The sequence below is a fragment of the Cupressus sempervirens genome, chromosome 5 (assembly GCF_028749045.1).
Source record: "Cupressus sempervirens isolate cs-2001-9-10 chromosome 5, ASM2874904v1, whole genome shotgun sequence".
Classification (NCBI taxonomy): Eukaryota; Viridiplantae; Streptophyta; class Pinopsida; order Cupressales; family Cupressaceae; genus Cupressus; species Cupressus sempervirens.
Window position 1 is genome coordinate 63175052 of NC_143122.1, and position 19455 is coordinate 63194506.

The window sequence follows — 19455 nt, forward strand, 5'->3', positions numbered from 1 at the left end:
TTTATTTCATTGTGGCCATTATATTGAAGCACTAGTTGGCCTGGCTAGAACCTTGTCCTTTTCAAATGGTTATCGTGTCATGCCTTTCGACGGGTTTCCGCCGCATTCGTCGCCCATTGCGCCGCTAATCTTCATTCATCCAATTTGTTCAATTGGTATAGGCGTTCTCGTAGACTTTCCATATCTTTGAGTCTATGTTCAATGGCAATCCGAAGACTTGAAACCATGAATTCAGTTGGTACCACAGCTTCTTGCCCAAACATTAACCAGAACGGTGTTTGTGCAGTTGTGACTTTGAACATTGTGCATTAGGCCCATAGCGCCGAAGGCAACTTTTCCTCCCAATCTGCCTGTTCTACTCTACATGATTTATATATGATAGCCACAAGGAATTTGTTTGTTGCTTCCACCTAGCCATTGGCTCATGGGTAATATGGACTTGACAACAAATGAAGAATCTTGAATTCAGTTGTCAATAATCTAATCACGTGATTCACAAAGTGACCTCCTCTATCACTTGTGAACTAGATGGGTATGTCGTACCATGTGATGATCTGCTCATATAAAAACTTTGCAATACTTATTGCAGAGTTGTCGGGTAGTGCTCGTGTCTCTACCCATTTTGTTAAATATCCAGTGGCCACTACCACATATCGGCAACGTCGACCCCTACTCACCTTCAACAGACCCACAAAGTCCTGTCCCCAATGTTCAAACAATTCTTGAGCGTGGGAAGGGTTTAACGGCATGAAATCCCATTTGAGTGGTTTGTCGGCTCTCTGGCATGTATCGCAACTTAACATCCATTCCCTTGCGTCATTGTAAAGTGTGGGCCACCATAATCCAACATGCTGGACCTTCCGTGTAGTTGTGTCGAGTCCATGTGGTTGCCTGTCGGACCTTCATGTGCCTACCTTAAAACACTCTGCACTTCCTCTTCCATTACACATCACCTTAGTACTTGGTCTAGGCCCATCTTATATAAGAGACCATTTATCATTTGGAAAATTTGGCTCCTTATCACTAGCTTCCGTCGTTCGCCTGGCGGCATCTCCCTCGAAAATTGGGACGTGGACAGATATTCCCCTATAGACTTATATCATCCTGGAAGGATGGCGATCTTGAACAAGTGTACATCCAGAAAATCATCATTGACCTCTCCCAGCGGCTCCTTCACTTGATTCGAGAAAGCTAGTCTGCAATGACATGACTTTTCCCAGGTTGCACAATAATGGTGAAGGTGAACTCTTGCTATAATTCTTCTCGGCTTTTGAAAGTAGCTGGTTGCGAAATATACTGGGTGATCAAGGCCATGATCACCAATTTGCACCAACGTTGCACCTATGGCAAAGCTAGAAGCATCTACATGGACTTGGAACTCCTTGTCCCAATTTGCATATGCCAAGATGGGCGCCCCCAACAATCTATTTTTCAGCTCTATGAAGCCAGTCTCCTTCTCGGAGCTCCAAATATACGGTTCTCCCTTTTGTGTCAACTTGTCAATGGGAAGAGCAATTTAAGCGTAGTTCTTCATGAACCGTTTGTAGTATCCAATCTACCCAAAAAAGGATTTCACTCCAGTTACCTCTGTCAGGGCTTCCTTTAGCACAATCACTCATACTTTGTCTGTGTCGATCTTCAATCCTGACTTGCAAACAATGTGCCCAAGTAAATTTCCTTAAGGAACCATGAACTAACACTTTTTAGGGTTCAATGCCAGCCTTGCTCGCCAACACCTCTCCATACATTCCTAGAGTGCCTTCAAGTGGTAGTCTTGTCCACTGAAGATGGACCAATCATCCAAAAATGCTCAAAAGTTGCCTACTGACATTTTGTCAAAGATGTGTAAAATGATTCTTTGAAATGTAGCAGGTGTGTTACACAATCCAAAGGGCATCTGGTTGTAAGCATATACTCCATCCTCCACCACAAAGTTATTTTTCAATTTATCTTCTACAGCAATGGAGATCTGGTTATAGCTAGAGAATCCATCCATGGAGTACATCTCGTGTCCTGCCACTTCTTCTAGAATTGTGTCAGTAGACGGGATGGTGAAGGGATCTTTCATCGTAACAGCATTCAGGAACCGGATGTCCACACATATCCGGATTTGGATCCTGTCCTTCTTCATGGATATCACAATTAGTGACATCCACTCACTCGCTTGAACTTTAAATATTATGTCAGATTCTAGCAGTCGTGTTTCCTCATTTATGCATGCCGCGTAGTTCTTATTCATTCTATATGGTCGCTTCCGCACAAGTATGGTCCCGAGCACCAAAGGTACGTGGTGAATGCACATCTTTAGCGAGACCCCTTTCAAATCCTTACAGGTCCAGGCAAATACATCTTTATACTCCATAAAGATCTTAAATGTTGCAGCCTTCAATACAGGGTTCCACTCATGTCCTACAAGTATGTTCCTCGGGTTTTTTGCATCACCAAGATTGGTAGGCTCCACTGAAGGATCTTCGTATCTAATGGCTTTCCCTTCAAAGCGATGGGCGAGACTCTCATTGATCTCTGCGTTGCCTTCTTTATATTCAACAAACTCTGGTGGAAACACCTCCTCACCTTCCAATTCCTTGATGCCAAACATGTATGAGTGGAAGAGCTCATAGTCTTCCATCTGCTAATGGAAAAGTCCATTCATTGAACAAGTGTCATCTCCTGAACATTCCTCCAATTCCAAAATGCCCACGTCATTCGGATGCATGCGGGTTCTTCCTTCATCTATCCGAAATTCCCTGTCTGACTCGGACTCCGACAACGACTCACTCACTAAATTCGGAGGTCAATGGCGAACTTCTGCCCTCCACTTTCAATTGACAAAATATTATTTTTACAATTGTGATTCACCTTGGCTGCCACCAGCCATCCTCTTCCAAGAATGGCATCATATCCCTTTTTCTTCAAGGGAATCACAATGAAATCAAGCACAAAGGGTTGTGTCCCGATGGTTACCTGTTAAGCCACGAGTGTCCCCAGGGGATTTATCCCCTACTGGTCAACACTGAGCAGGTTGAATGTGGTCGGCCATAGGGTAGGCTTGTTGAGTTTCTTCTATGTCTCCTTGGGAAGGACATTCACCCCAAACCCACCATCCACAATGGTGTCCGTGAGGATGGTTCTGAGGATTCCCATCTCAACCATCATCGAGTGACGGCCATTGCTTATTGTCAGCAACATAGGGTCTGTGCCCGATCCTCCTAGTAACATTAGTTGTTCATGCGTCATCGGTGTCATTGGCAAGTTCGTATAAGTGTTTAATAATGTCGTCCTTAATTGCAGTACTATTTGTAATAGGTCTTGAAGTCTGATAGGCACCTCCATTTGCAACATCTGGTTCACCAAGTTGTTCTCCCCCTCCGATCGTCCAGGAGTAGTTCCTGTGATATCTTTTGTACCCTTCATTGCCCTTTCTACTTCTTCCTGTGCTTCCCGTAGTTTTTGCTTCTTGGTGCGGTGATATGGATACGTTGCCTACTTGGCCTGGCTGCGGGTGAGGACAAGGACTTTCTCCTCGTCAATGTTAAGGAGGTTCACTTGTTTTGGGTAATTGGCGTCTTTGTGGTCCCTTGGACCACACCATCGACACAATTTTTGAGTGTCACCCTTCGGGCAATCTCTCGCAAACTAGTCACATTGGCTACATGCACGGCACTGGATTATGGGCCTTCCCTTGGAATCATACTATATTTGATTCTTCTTGTCATTTCCACCTTGTCCCCCTTGGCGGTTGTTTTTGTAGCCGCTGGATGTGGCATTGTTGTTCCTGTGCATCATGTTATTAGTGCTAGAGGTGGATGGTTGTTACTACATGAAGAATATTTATTGGCTTTGTGTTTTCATGTTGTGAGGGCACTCCTTCGTAGAATGCCCCAAAACCTGACAAATATCGCACATCACCTTCTTAGGAAATGCTCCCTTTGTGTGTCTTTTTTTATAATCGGTACACCATATTTCTCCCTCCTCCGTACGGTTAGTGGTTCACTTCATGGACTTGAACTCCTTCCTCATCTGTTCCATGTCCTTTTCAAGGGTCTGTACCTTCTTGTTGGGTTCGTCGTCACTGTTGGCACTGCCTTTCTCTTCAAAGGACTCATCGCTCTTAGAGGAGGATGAGGATTTGCTATTCTTTTTTTCTTTGTCACCTTGCCCCTTGCCCTCACTTTCCAAGTTCATGGCACAGTCATAGGCATCTGTGTACGATGTGGGTGGGACTATCTTCATCTTCCTTCTCAATGCCCCAGGAAGTCCTTCTACGAACCACTATTTCTTTACTTCATATGCGGGTTGAGTACCCATCCTAGTAAGAAGATCCTTTAGCCTTCAATTGTAGCCTCATATGGTTTCCTTTTTTCCTTGTTTGCAATTGTAGATCTCGGCAACAACCTTGTTGTCATCCAACAGTAGTCAAAATTCTTCTTGAAATTCTTTCTTTAGATTGTCCCATGTGGCAATCTTTGTCTTGTTCATATCAAAGAACCAATCCACTGCCACTCCCCATAGGCTGGCTGGAAACTGGTTCAACCACTTGTCTGCGTCAATGACCGGGTTGGCGGTTCATATGGTTTCACATGTACAACGTTGTACAGGGTCTTTCATCCCGTCGTTTGTGAACTTCGGGAGTTTTTGTTTTTGAGACATTGTGTTTCTTGTTCTTTGATGACCACTTGATTGTGTCTCAGAACTATTAGGAATTGGTACTAGCAAGTTACTTTGACCACCATGCAATGTCCTTCCGACACTTTCTTGTACCCGAATGTCTTCTGTTGGCCTCGCCTCCTTTCCTACTTCACAGGTTCCCTCTCGTAGTGGTGTACAAGATGAATATAGAAATTGTTCGCTTGTCTCCTTGAGCACGATTAATCTATGTCGTGTTTGTTCGAGCAACTCCTCATTGCTTCGTACTTACTGTTTCGGCGAACTGTGGCACCCTTCAATGGTTCCTGCGCCCCCGCATGGTTGCCTTCTACACACTCGGCGATTCCTCTAACTGCCCCACAATCCATTCTTCGGCAAGTTGTCTTAGTCGCCACCTTCATTCGACTTGGATTAAATCTCCATGCACAGAGTGTAATTCATCAATATCCTCCCTCAAGTTCCTATTTTTATTTAAGAGATTGGACATTTGACATATACCATTATATTAAAAAACAAAACAGAACACTCTTTTATTTATTTAATGTGTATACATCATGCGGTTGACTCATGCGACACTAACAAACCCTTGAGTGCTCTTAGTACCATGGCTCAAAAGCTCATGGCTCATAGAAATTCTTGAGGGTTTCTTAACGACATTACTCTTGTTCCACTTCTTCCCTGCTTCTCTTCTGCGACAGGTATGCTTGTGCAATTAAACGAGGAAGTTGGTCTAGGAATCTGTTCGTTGTTGGGCTCGTGTGCATGGCATTTTAAACCATATTTTGCGTAACCTCAATCTTTGCAGCTTTTCTCTATACGAAGGTTTTGAGGCTTATGCAATACAAGATGTGGAAGTTTTGGGTTACCTCATGCTCATCTTCCAAGAGTTTTGTTTTGTCGTCCTCATTAGTTTTCTAGTTGTCTAGTGTGGGTATTCCCATTTATCCTCGGCTTTCTATTCGCTACCACTCCGAATTCGAACTAGCAACGATGCCAAATGTTCAACCCATAGGTGAACAAGAAAGAAACATATAACTTAACAATGTAAGATATTATTCACTCATCAAATGCTTTCGTACATAACAATAATGCTCAATACAATGATGCCAAATACGTAAGTGTAAGCCACATTTATAACATCCGACACGGTGCCAATGAAATGACACAACTGTGGCTGTACCGGTAACCATCTAACTGCCATATTTGTCGGACAACAAAAACCTTACCAAGCCTGCTCCTAGCATCCTCCAATATCTAATCATTCCTCCAAATCATCCCATCATGCCTCCATGCATACCCACTAGCACTTATTATCATACTTTTCACACTAGAAATCCATTAAGCCACCCATCCCTATCCTCCTCCTATATAACAACCACAAATTCTCTTCAAACAACATTCATGCCTACATATTCTCCAGTATTCATATCCCAATCTCCATCCTTGCATGACAACACTCACCTTCACCTCTAGTCTAAATTCATCATCTCACTATCCTTCAATCCATATTCCTAATCCACTAGTTAAAAATAATCCAACAATCCATTACCATAATCCCACCATCCATACCATCCTACCTCACTCCTCCATCTACTTTTCCCTACCTCAATCTCCCATCTACACCACCCTATCCCAATCCACCTTTATTTACTCTATCTTATCCCAATACACCATCTTCAATTCCCTCCTACACTACGACAACTCTCATTTCACAATCCCCCTACGTCCCAGAGTTCAATTCATGTGCCATACTCCAATCCACTTCTTCCCCCCCATCAACTTTTCAATCTAGTTCACATGTCACCTCTGCACCTACTTACATGAACTATCTAGCCATGGCATCCCCTATACCCACTTCTCCACCATCATTCACTCAACCAAGTTCACAAACCACTGTTACACCTTCATATGTGGATTATCTTAGCTTCCCACCATATACACATGCCACTCATCTCCCTCAACTTCAAGTACACAAGTCTCCAAGGAGCTTCACAAAGAAGCCATCAAAAAATCCAACTCCTAAAGATGATGAGTCATGTCATCCACCCCATCATGTGAGGTCAATAGTGATGAGGCCCTTCCACCTCCCACGTCTATCATTTTCCCTCCACCTTCCACACTTGTGATTCATCTTTCATCTCCTAACACTATTAAAAACCTCCCATGCATCGACTCCATCCACCCCTACTCCCCATATTCTCCAATGTTAATCCAAACCCAATCCAGTGAAACTCATCAGCCCATTCTCCATCCATCCATGCCAGCTGAAGAGCATCTCATCCTTCCCATCCACTACATTTGAAGGGTCTATCTATTCATCCCTCATCACACCATCCACCCTAGTCAGATCATGCCAAGAGCTTTTCCCAAAGCATATCCAAATATCCATTGACACAATTGCAAATCCTAACACTCCACCCACTCCATCTCAAGATCCTTTATCATTCCCTCCACATCATGACCTTACAATCCCATTTCTCCATCTCATGAACCCTTACTATCCCCTCCTCCAAAGCAAGATCATGTTGTTTCGCCCACATCATCTCTAGATCTATTACCATTCCCCCATCCCCATCAAAATCACAACATCCCATCTCCTCCACTTCATGGTCCTTAATCACCTCCAATTGGCCCTGGATATCAATCTCCCACAACTATCTCCTCCCTCTACATGCACCACCCCCCACCCCCTACCCCTCAAACTAACCCACCACCATCACTCTTTTCCTTTGGTTCACTTGCATTCATCCATGGTGGTCCACTTGCAGGAGAAGAAGTAAATTTCATATCTATTGCTTACATTGTACCTATTAATGGACTTGCATCTTGCTCCTTGAGTAAGAAATGTCCTAGCTTGGATCAAACGCTCAAGAAATTTAATTATCAAGGTAAAGAAGTAGGAGAAAGTATCCTAAAATGAAATTCACTTTCATTATATGACTGGTCTCTTCAAGTATCCTAAAACCTGCATTTATACTCGTTGCCCGGTTATAAAATTGTTTCAATTTTATAGGTTTCAATTTTATAGGCCATGGTTAATTTTTGAAACTTGTCTGGTTTTAAGCCTTAAATTGGTCATTTTATCTTTGAATTTTTGTGAGTCTCTAAACTTCCATGTCCCCGGCTCATTACCAACTCCGCACAACACTTGAAATTTTTAAAATTTGACTTCTATGCCTCAAGTTATTGCAGGTTAATGGAGAGACCCAAAATACGTGTTTTCAAGTCTATCATTAACCATTAACCTCCCAAAGGTTAATGATAAACCCCAAAATCACGTTTTTCTTAACCATTAACCTCTCAAAAGGTTAATGATAACCCCCAAAAACACGTTTTTCTAACCATTAACCTCTCAAAAGGTTAATGATAATGTCCAAAAATGCATATTTGTTAACCTCTTTGAGACGGTTATTAACCTGTTTGAAAATTTCTCTAACCTATTTGAAATTTCTCCATGAGAAGTTGGATATGTGAATGGCTCGAAATTAATGATCATAAGAATTAATGTTTCTGGTAACACGTTTGCTAAGATGTGGAGAGAGTTACAGGTGGTCTAAAACAACAAGAATACCAACGCCCATGGACTGTATGATAGAGTGCCTCTTGACATTGCGTGGGACTCCGAGTTCACAGTATACTACAGATATGACCATAGAGCCTATCATATAACTCAGCACACAACTAAGCAAGTATTTTCCATTGGAGGAATCAAGATTTTAATGTTCTAGATTGGTCAAATCAAATTGATTCAATCATGTGATCTGAAAGTGCTCAATATACCAATGAAAATGTCTCTGAGGAAATTGGAGAGGAAAAGTATTTTTGAAGGGCCCCACGGAATGAAACCAATTCTCTGATCTCAAAACACAAAATGTCTATGCAGCAATGGTGGAATTCACACTAGTTACGAATAAACACCATTAATTTCCCACTTTTCAGCTCAAAAATCTAGTGCATAGTATCAAAACGACATCACCCATGAGCACTTCCATTTCTCCTGCCTGGTGGTCATGGAATAGCCATAGTCGTCTGGGAAGGAAGCAGAACAATGGAAAAGCCAGAATTTTTGCAACGAATGAACTGAAGTCAAAGCTCTACTTCAATCGCTGAATGACCACCGTAACAAAATGGTTACATGATTGCACATTTAGCATAAGAAGGGCACTCCCTGTCAAGAGGGCATGTGTTTTAAACGTTTAATCAACCGCCAAATTTCAGCGTTGAGGGTGCCAACAGAGAAGGCTTGTTAAGAGTCCTCACAGTAGAATGCTCGGAGGTACAAAGTATAGTTGGTGCAAGGCATGTGTTTGACAAAATGTACAATAATGTATCTTGGAGAAGTAATTCTTGCTTGCAAGATGCCCTATCCAATCCAAGAGCTAGCAAAACAAATTTGGTTGGTGGATTCTATGATGCGGGAGATGCTATCAAGTTCAATTTTCCTAGTGCATTTGCTATGACTATGCTTAGTTGGAGTGTTATCGAGTACAATAGAAAGTGAAAGTATGAATCTTCAAGAGATCTCAACCACGTTAAAGAGATCATTAAATGGGGAACGAATTACCTTCTCAAGACATTCAATTCATCTTCTGAGGATATAAATGTAATCTATTGTCAGGTTGGAAAGGGCAATACCTCAAGTGGGATAAGCAATCCAAATGATCATTATCGCTGGGTGAGACCCGAAGATACTGACTATACACGTCCAGTAACGGCATGCTCCGTTGGTTTAGATTTGGCTGCAGAGGTAGCAACTGCTTTGGCAGCAGCATCAATTGTTTTCAAGGATAACAAGCACTACTCGCAGAAGCTTGTGAAGGGTGCAAAGACTCTTTTCAAGTTCTCTAGAACCCAAAGAGGTTGATATAGTGCTGGTGGTAGTGATGCTACCATCTTCTACAATTCCTCTAGATACTATGATGAGTATGTCTTGGGGGGTGCATGGCTGTATTATGCTACTGGAAATTCTTCATACCTTCAGCTGGCCACGCCACTCTGCACCAATATTAGAAAAGGAGAATTGTTCTACTATATCTGACCTTGGACACAATGCCCATTCAACTATACCATGGTTCGTATATATCAAGTCAATGGTTCAAAGTCAATAAAGCATCAACAGGTGGATACGATAATGGCTCATCACAATCACTCTCAAAAGGATTGAAACTTCTATGATCTATATCAATGGGAAGTCAAGATTGTACTATCACTATCTAGATTACAGTCAGTACACGAGCAATTGGTGTTGTGAATTATTGTTTCTTTGTCAATACTCAATATGTCAACTTGGTGACGATCACGAAGAAGAGTCTGCATCAAATAACTTAGCAAGCCGATGATTCAACCTTTGAAGACATGTTCCAAGCCATATATTTCAATTAGTGATCTTTGTCATTTAAGGTTAATTTTATTGAGGTTAATTAACCTCCCAAAATCACGTATTTTGGAGGTGGTTATTAACCACGAAGAGGTAGTTATTAACCTCTGTGTCTATATAAGGGCTCTTTCGGGCTTTGTAAACAAAGACTTTTTTGGTTTTAAAAATAAAGGACCACTATGCTGAAATTTTGATTGAGAGATAAATTTTGGAAAGTATGTACACTTTTTATCTCTGAAATTGAAAATCTCTTTTTTCTTCTTGGTGCAAGGAAATGGAATGAGATATGCTTTGGGTTTCTTATTCTAAAATCAAAATTCTTATCTATTGTAGTAAACATTCTCATGGTACTGTGCGAGTGTTTATGAATGTTAATGAATGTACTTGGTAATACTGGTTGTTTTCAAGCGTAGTCCTTGATCACCTTTGTTATCAATCTTGTTTACCGAAGAAGATTGTAAAGGCATGTGGTGCATTCGTCCTGAACGACTTTCTCCTGATCTTTGCAGTTTTTAGATTCTTTATTTGAAAATCCTTTAAAAATTATATCATATGAGGGAGCTGCCCCTCTAAATCCAGAGGAAGGCCGCATACCAAGGGCCTCTCCAACTGTTGTGAATGATTTACCACACCCTCCCTTGGGCAAATTCTACTATGACAAATCTGTTTACCAACAATACTTATGAGATCAATGTAAACTTGTTTGTGCTCAAAGTTGCTTCTATTTGATCAGATTATTGCATCTTTAAGGTACATTTATTAAAGAATTCATGAAACAAGTTTTAAATCCTTAAAAATATTTGAATTTCTTGGGTTTTCTTGGGTGATCAATGTAAACTTGTTTGTGTTCAAAGTTGCTTCTATTTGATCAGATTATTGTATCTTTAAGGTACATTTATTAAAGAATTCATGAAACAAGTTTTAAATCCTTAAAAATATTTGAATTTCTTGGATTTTCACATTTGTTGAGTCTTTGCCAAGTCTAGTCACCGAGTGCAAGCAATGTCTGGGTCTTGTAACTAGGGCTTTTACAACTCGGAAGTGCAGATTGTTGATACATGTTTTGATTGGAAAAATTGTGTTCAGAATATCAGAGGAGTTTTTGTAGTACATTAATAAGAGCTTTTTGCAGTAATCAAGTATAACTTCCATATTGTTTGAATTTGTACAGAATTTATAGAAACAGAATTTCTGAAGATTGCTCACCTATATTAGAATTACGTTTGCAAAAGTTACTGATAAATTAAATTTTCCAGTGTAGAAGTAAATTTGCAGAAGGATAACACAGTACAGTTATTAGAATATTGTCATGTTTATCTAATGGTCATCTTAGTCTTTAGTTTATAAGGTAGTTTCTATTTTCACCTTAAGCTCATGATTGTTTCTTTTAGAAAAACCATCTTTGTAAATCTACATAAAGAGGTTTAAATACAACAACATCGATTTACCATAACATGGTCTCAGAGTAGGTTGATGGGATTTCATAAAATTTAGCAATTTTTTAAGAAACAATCAAGCCTCTTCCAATCTGATTGTTTTCCAACACTTTATCGATTTTCTAAGATAAAAATTGTTTTGTGGTTTTTCTTTGAAGATTTTTGCTAATAATCATGAGCTTGGTTGAGGGTTTTGATTGCATGATTTTGAGTTTGAGCAAAAGTCTCCATGTATTAGTATGTTCTTGCATGTTGCTTGCGTGTGCATTTGTGAGCTGCATGTTGCTTGTGTATGCATTTTGTGAGTTGCATGTTGCTTCCATGTGCTTTTTGTGAATTGCATGTTGCTTGCAAATGTTGTTTACCACACAAAGTCTCGTGATTTGCCACAAAAAAGATTTCTCTAATAGGTTTTCATTAATTTTTCCCTCGAAACAATTCTGATGGGTTTTCATATGTTTTTCCCTTGAAACATTTCTGATTGGTTTTTATAATTTTTTCCCCTTCAAAAAATTTCTCTGTTTGGTTTTTCGATTTTATCCTCAAAATTCGTTTCTGAATTCTGTAATTTGCAAAGTTGTGTTGAATTCTTTGGTGGCCTTTTACAGCTTTTCCCAAAAAAAAGACAATTTGTAATCTTGGGTTTGATATTTTCTCCTCCAAAATCATGTCTTTTTGCAGTCTGCTCGGAGGCATCATGTTTTTCTAATCAAAATTGTGCCAGTTGTTTTCCGTGTGTATTTCTATATTAACATTTTGAGATAATTTGAGGAAAAAGTTTTGCAAATTTTGGGAGAGTTATTGGCAGACTCACCACACGGACAAGGTAAGTGGGAGGCTCTCGTGGCTCATTACAGAGCATTCTGAAGAATGGGGGCAGCCTTCTCCTTTTTTTCGGGAGAAATTTTGCCTACTCTTGGTCCTTGAGATCCTGCAGATCCAAGAGGATTGCAATAGCAGCATAATGTTATGAAGAATTTATGACCACAGGACATGTGCAGTCTTCTGCAGGGTAGTTAGGCAATGACCATAAGGAAGGGTAATAGAATATTAATGTTTCTTTAATAGTCATCTTAGTTAGTCTTTATTTTATCAAGCAGTTTCTATTTTCGTCTTTAGTTCATGACTTTCTTTTTTTTAAATATTGTATTTATAAACCTATATAAGGAGTGTTCATCTCCTCTGCTTAATGCAACAACATTGATTTACTATAACAACAGTATGCTGAAGATTATCTACATTCAAGGTGCAATGATTTGTATGTCTCTGTGTTAGATATTTGTCATCGATGTAAAAATATACTGAAAGTTTAGATACTCCAAAAATGCAAAGAACATACCTTTGATTTATATTTCTTATAGATATTCAGAATTAAATTCACTCAGAGGAGAATACAGATCAAGTATATAATATAAACTGCAGAATGAATAATCCATGACACACATAATAAGTCTGTACTTAACATTGACACATTTAAGAATTCTAATATCTAAGTGGCATCATAGAACATCATTGGGAAAATCAATAAGTTCCTTTTAGTAGATCTATTTATTGCCACTCATAAGACAAATGCCTGACCACACGGTCACGTACTGGTAGAAGTTTTTATCAGGCAGAAGTATTACCTGTCTGTCATCACAGGAAGAATCTAAATTTGACATTTGATGACCATATAAAAATGATTATATTGAAGAGTCAAAAAGTTTGGTCTTTTCTTTAATCGGTCATTCAAGAAGTTATTGGATGGTTTTGGCACATGTCAAATATGGCATATTAAAATATGGTAGAGACAACAAATATACTAACTTTACTAAGTATTGAGCTATGTCTAAGCAACATCCAAATGTATTAATAGCGGATTAGAATATAATGAACAATGTCTACTATATTTGAGCACATTCATTCCTTGCCACGCTATGGTGATTGCGTGAAGATATAATAGTCTAGGATCAAAGACATTATGTTCAATGTTTTTAGTCATCAGTTTGCAAAAGATATCTATCGGACTCAAGTATTGAAACGATGGCACATCTTATGTGGTTTGTAATGACAATATCAGCCACCTGCATATACCAATGTCGTTGAAGAATCCATTTGATTGACATAAGCTTAATGTTTACATGATTGACTATTTAGTTGTTCAGTGGGTTTTTGGATATAAAATGTGTCAGTTACAAAAAGCTTTAAACATCTTGTAAATACTCACCCGATAAGATGTGAGACTATTTAAATAATGTACAGGCCCAAAGCAAAAGAGGGGAGTGGGAATTGACACAACGAAATAAAATTATTATGATCAACAGAAGCATGCTGATGGAGTTTAAAAGGAAAAATTCAAAAACATATATGTATGTTGAAATCCTTTCTGAAACTAGATACGAAAGGTAATGGATATGCATTGCAAGGATATAAATAAAGTCTTTTGTGAGGAATCTGAAATGTAACATCTGAGAAGAAAACTTAAAATAAAGACATAAAGGAGGACCAAGACCTTGATGATAATATGTAGCATGGAAACTTGAAGACAAGAGTATAGGCATGTGAATCTTAATGGCAGTGAGTTACAAGATTCAATCTCTCAGTTATTGCACTTCAATTGATGTTTCAGTTCTAATCACATAATACTTCTATAATGTTGTTTCAGTCTTTTGGTGTCGTGGATGACAAGAAACACTGTCATAAGGCATACAGTGGAGACTTGTTTTTAGACTGTGATTGTTCACAGAATACTTTCAGATACACGGAGAAATCATTTTGTTCGTTGCTCCAGTACATTGTTTTGCAGATTTTTAAGGATAGTGTCTTTGCATCAATATACATCTTTGCAAATTTTTGAAGAATATTTCATGTTTATGCCAGTATGTGATCTTGCAGGTTTCTGAGAAATTAGATTTGACCTCGTATATATTTATACAATAAATATAGCAGGTTGCCACAATCCATAATCATGCTATAATGCTTCTAGAACCAATTGTATATAATGTTTTTTCAATGTCAACATTTTGGATCCTACTCCATGATGCATCATGAAGATGAGAGAGTTCGAGGATGCAAAAAAATGTATTACTCTTGCATGTATACTTTGCTTCATTCTACAAAGTAATCAAGGAAACTAATTGTTATATCAGTCTGTCAAAAGACATTTGTTAAAAATCTGAAGTACAGTCGAGACTTTATTGTAGTACTCCGAGTTGGTGCTCTAAGGGTATTGAGTTGGCGTTCATTTTGATAAGGTTTATCTGATAAAGTTGATGCTTTTGAAGAAGAAGGTGTTGGGTGACTCTTTGAGTTAGTGCCATAACACTCTTATAATTATTTTAACTGTGATACTCGATTAGGTCAATCAATCCTACCAGCATTTGTCACCATAGTTTTCCCATTTTGCATTTCCACAAATATCTGTGTACTAGGTTTAATGTGGGACGTTGTCTTATACTTCAGTTTGGTATTTTCCTTCAACATTCAGATTAAATGTTTTATAAGGTTTTAAATTGCAAAAAGAGAAAAAGTTTGACTTACTCTGTATTCACCCCCCAACCCCATCCACAAGTAGTAAAACTGTTTTCTACACTCTGAACTTGTGTAATTTTTAGATATTGCAATCAGCAATCATTTGTAATTCTTATGTTCTTAGAGTTGGTGCTTTAATAATGTTGAGTTGTGATTTTGAAAAGTCGGTGCTTTTATAAGGGATTTAGAGATTCCTAGGGTTGGGGACAGTGGATCCTAAGAGCATTTCTCAGTGGGTTTTCCCCATCCTGGGTTTCCACATAAATCTTGTGCATTGCTTTCATTGTTTGGTTGCATTTCTTTCTAGTTTCAGATTCAATTTTCAAGCTGTAGTTCGACAAGGTCATCAGAAGTTTAAATTGATTAAGAATCTTTTATATTTACTACAGATTTTTCCCTCCTCCCTAGTCACCACCACAGTAGTAGAATTGTAATCTACTATAAGTAAGAAAAGTTAGATTGTAAGTTTAAAACCTTAGCAAGGTATCAATCAACAGTAAATACAGACTTTTGAAAAATACTAGCAATTTAATATAAATGGTCACATAATGCTCTATATATTAACAAGAGTATTTTTTATGGAACTGGATACAAACCCTGCTCATTGCCTCCACCAGGTCATCCCTCTCAATAACATCCTTGTCCTTGCGTACACACAATATTCCAGCTTCATTCCTGGAAAAACACATCTCAATATATTTGAAATGAAATTATAAACACCAAATGGGATTTGAAGAAAATTCTGACATAAGTTGCAAATAACTATCCAGACGTACAAAATATTTGCCAGCTCAGCTCCACTCGCATCCACTGTTTCTTCAGCAACTTCCTTCAGCAATTTCTCTTTTTCTTCTTCAGACCTAAAAGCCTTGTTCCTAGCATGAACCTGCATAATTCAACAGATTAATCATTAATCACATGATTTTCTTGTCAATATTCTAACAACTTCAATTAAGCCGCTGAGGAAATGTGATCTTTTTCAACTTCAGCATACCTTTAAGATTGCAAGCCTGCCTTCCTCTGTTGGCAATCCAACATTTATGATCTTGTCTATTCGACCTTTTCTTAGAAGAGCAGGGTCTAATAGGTCTTTTCTATTTGTAGCACCCACTAGAAGAACCTAAGTCCCTAATCAAATTAGTTATATTTTTGCAAAATATCAAGAAACATTAAGTACCAAGAAAAAGAAAAACAGCAGAAGATACTGAAAACTTAGTCTCACCTGCTCTGTAGAAACTTTGAAGCCATCCATCTCAGTGAGGATCTGCATCAGGCCTGCTTCCCTCTCTGCACCACCCTGAACCAAGAAAAACCTTATCTGAGCTCCACAATTATCATATCCAATATCACAAAGAAATAGTAAGTTTTGATAAACATCAGAAAATTACTGACTTTCACAGGTAAACAACAAGGTCTACCATAACAACCCCAACCTCTAAGCCACCTCTAGAACACTGGGATGTCCCCTTGCTATCCCCTGTTCTAAAGACTAATGAAAAGGAGGCAAAGCAGCAATTGCTTGGGATCACTTTTCATATTGGGAATGACTCAAAGATGGAGGTTGAGTTTGATAATATAGCTTAGTAGTTGAGGTTCATTAGTAGGAGTTTTGGTTATCGCTAGCTGGATATATTTAAATCTATTCTTTTACAGACATGTTTAGTGTTCAACATTTTGGAACTGTATAGCCACACAACCCTTTGCTATATGAAGAAAAAAATGAAAAACTTATTTTTTTCACTGCAAATAGAATTGAACCATTGACCATTGAATCACAAATTTGATACATTATGTGATGTACTGCTAGGGGTGTAGGTGGGTCAGGGTGGGCTATTCTGTAACCATGGAACTTTTAGTCATAATAAAATTACAAAATTTTACTTTTTAAACACGGTAATGCATAATGCAGATGCCTAAATATGAATCTTAATGTCATGGACAGAGCAAAGCATGTAACATGGGTGCTACATGTTGCTGCACAAGCTTGCAAAGGTGGCATAGGATCCAATTTATACCTTGGATGGTAGTTAAGTAATGAAATCACTTATAGACTAAAAAGTGAATAATGAGACACATCTTCATTAGTTATGTCATCTGGTGAAGCATGTCAGATGCACACAAGATGCAAGCAAAGGTGTTTTGAAAGGAGTCTGACAATCAACAGGCGAGAAGACAGAAGATCAAGCTTCATAGGATCTTGGAGTTCCATTTGAAAGTCTAAGGGCCTTTCTACTCCTACACCTGTAAGAAATATCAAACGTCCTGGCATTAAATTAAGATTAGAGTCTTGGTCTAGATTTTGTGTTTATGGCAGGAGCAAGGATTGCTACTGAAGTTATAGAAGTGTAGTCATACGCTGCACTAATCTCACAAAGGGGTTATATTTAACTGCAGACACTATCTGCAAGTAGACTAGAGAAGAATAGCTGTGTACTGTATATTAGTTGGGCTCCATTTATTTTTGGTATGGACCATAAGGAATGCCATTCTTCTGCATCTAATTCAAATAGAGAGTTTCTATTCTTTGTTTTGTTCTTCATTACTCTTGTGCTTCCATTAAGTACCCCAGATTCCTACACAACTACTACCCGATTGTTCAATCAACCTAATTGCCATTTGAATTAACTAGTGTTAAATAAAAAATCAAGCCGTGGGAGCAAAAGCTCCATAACAAAAATACCAGTGTACATTCGTTGAATTGCAGATGAACCAAAGGAAACATGGCCTAAAGAAGGAAAAGGAAGTGCTCAAAACAATATGGTAGCTAGGGAGCCACATTTAGCAAATCTTGTTGATATGATGAAAGCCCTTCAAGCAAGGCTTGATGTTGAAGAGACCATATTGAGAAGAGAGAGAAGATAATAAAAATAGACATCAATGTGGGTGAAAGAGAAGATGTACCCAATCGAGAAGCCATTGATACTAAATGTGATGAGGAATTCACCACGAAAGTAAAGTTCATATGAGCTAAAGCGAGGGCTGTAAATTCCCTATTTTGGGCATAGTTTAACGACTATAACTTGGAAAGTACTCCGCAATCCCAAATTTTCAACTCAAAAAAGGCTCAAAAGAAAATAGCTATAAGCTCGACAAAGACTCAATGAAAACCAAGATTTATTGGAGGGGCAAATGAAAGGCTTTAAACTTCAATAGAAACAATTCTTGTGAAATATGCATTGTAACATTCTCCAACATGTTTCAATCACCTTTGTCTTATCAACCCCACATCACAATTTTTTACCCCACAATCACGTGAAACCTAACAATTTTTCATACTAGATATAGAGATGTTTTCTTTGCAACTCATCAACAAAGAGTAGTGAGTCTCACCTAGCTAAGGACTTCCCTAGCCACCTGATTGTTTCAGGTCCCTCATGCAACACTTTTTCAGAGATTAAGAGTGTCGGGAATCCTCAGATACTCCTGAGTCCTAACGGCCAACATTAGATTGTATGAGTGTGGTGGGCAGATTCAGGACTTTGTAGGGTTTTTCAGATCCTATCTAGAGAACAATTGGGGTGAAGCAGGGTTTCCCTCTCTCCCTTACCTTATTCAACATCTACATTTACAAGCTTGAGGCTTTCCTTTGAGAGCACTCACTTCCGGAAGATGGTTGTTCCCTACATCATCAGGTCTTGATCAATATTTTACTCTTTGTGAACAATTTGGTTTTCTTAGCCTCCTCCCTATAGGAACTTCAGCACCTTCTTAATGGTCTAGCCTCTTTTTGTGATCCGCAGCACCTGGTGGTTAACCTTGGCAAGACTCGGGTGATGGTCTTCAAATTGCTTGAAGAACTCTAGTCTCTATTTCTCTTACCAAGGCGCATAGATCAAGATTTCTTCTTCTTACAGGTATCCGGGTGCCAAGTTCTCTAGCCCCTATATCAGCATGAGATCTATTGTACAGCCTCACAACAACAAGGGGTATGGTTCCCTTGCTCTGCTTCAAAGACAATGGTCCCAGCATGACTCCCAGGACACCACATCCAAGATGGCTCTCTTGAACACTTTGATCAGGCTGATTGTGCTCTACAACTTTATGGTTTGGGGGGCCTCTTTTTTGGAGATGGATTGGACTTCGGTGGAGGAATCCACTTAGAATACTCCCAAATTAGGGCAGCAAGAAAGTCAGCCACACCATAAAAGAAGGGATTTCCAACAACCAATGCTCAATGAAGAAGACATGGTCAGCACGAAAAGACATGTCACTGGTTTGTTCTACAAATACAGGCAGCTTTTCAGGGTTAAAGGTTATATAAGAGAACCATGTCTCATGTTATTATCACATAGAAATCAGCAAACAAGCTAAGAGGAAGAATTTGAGATTCTGGAGAATTTGTGAGAACAAATTGAAGAGATTAAATAATACTTGTTGGAGAGTCTGAGTTTTCTTGAAAGAGTTGTTTCTTGAAGAATGCAAAATTGTTGAAAAAATGAAATCTTTCAGTAAGTGGGAAAAGTTTGTGAAAAGTATGAATTCTTG

The 19455-nt window shown here is 38.8% G+C and overlaps 1 protein-coding gene across 1 annotated transcript in view; it reads right to left on the reverse strand.

The window, feature by feature from the left end:
- The window catches only part of EMB3144 (AAA-type ATPase family protein), a 272998-nt gene that overhangs the window by 45593 nt on the left and 207950 nt on the right, over positions 1-19455 (reverse strand). Inside the window, exons 6-9 of the mRNA XM_089828601.1 lie at positions 16193-16267; positions 15965-16090; positions 15747-15856; positions 15567-15645 (exon numbers count right to left, since the gene is read on the reverse strand). Of these exons, the coding sequence (XP_089684727.1) occupies positions 15567-15645; positions 15747-15856; positions 15965-16090; positions 16193-16267 (390 nt within the window). The remainder of the gene's footprint in view (positions 1-15566; positions 15646-15746; positions 15857-15964; positions 16091-16192; positions 16268-19455) is intronic.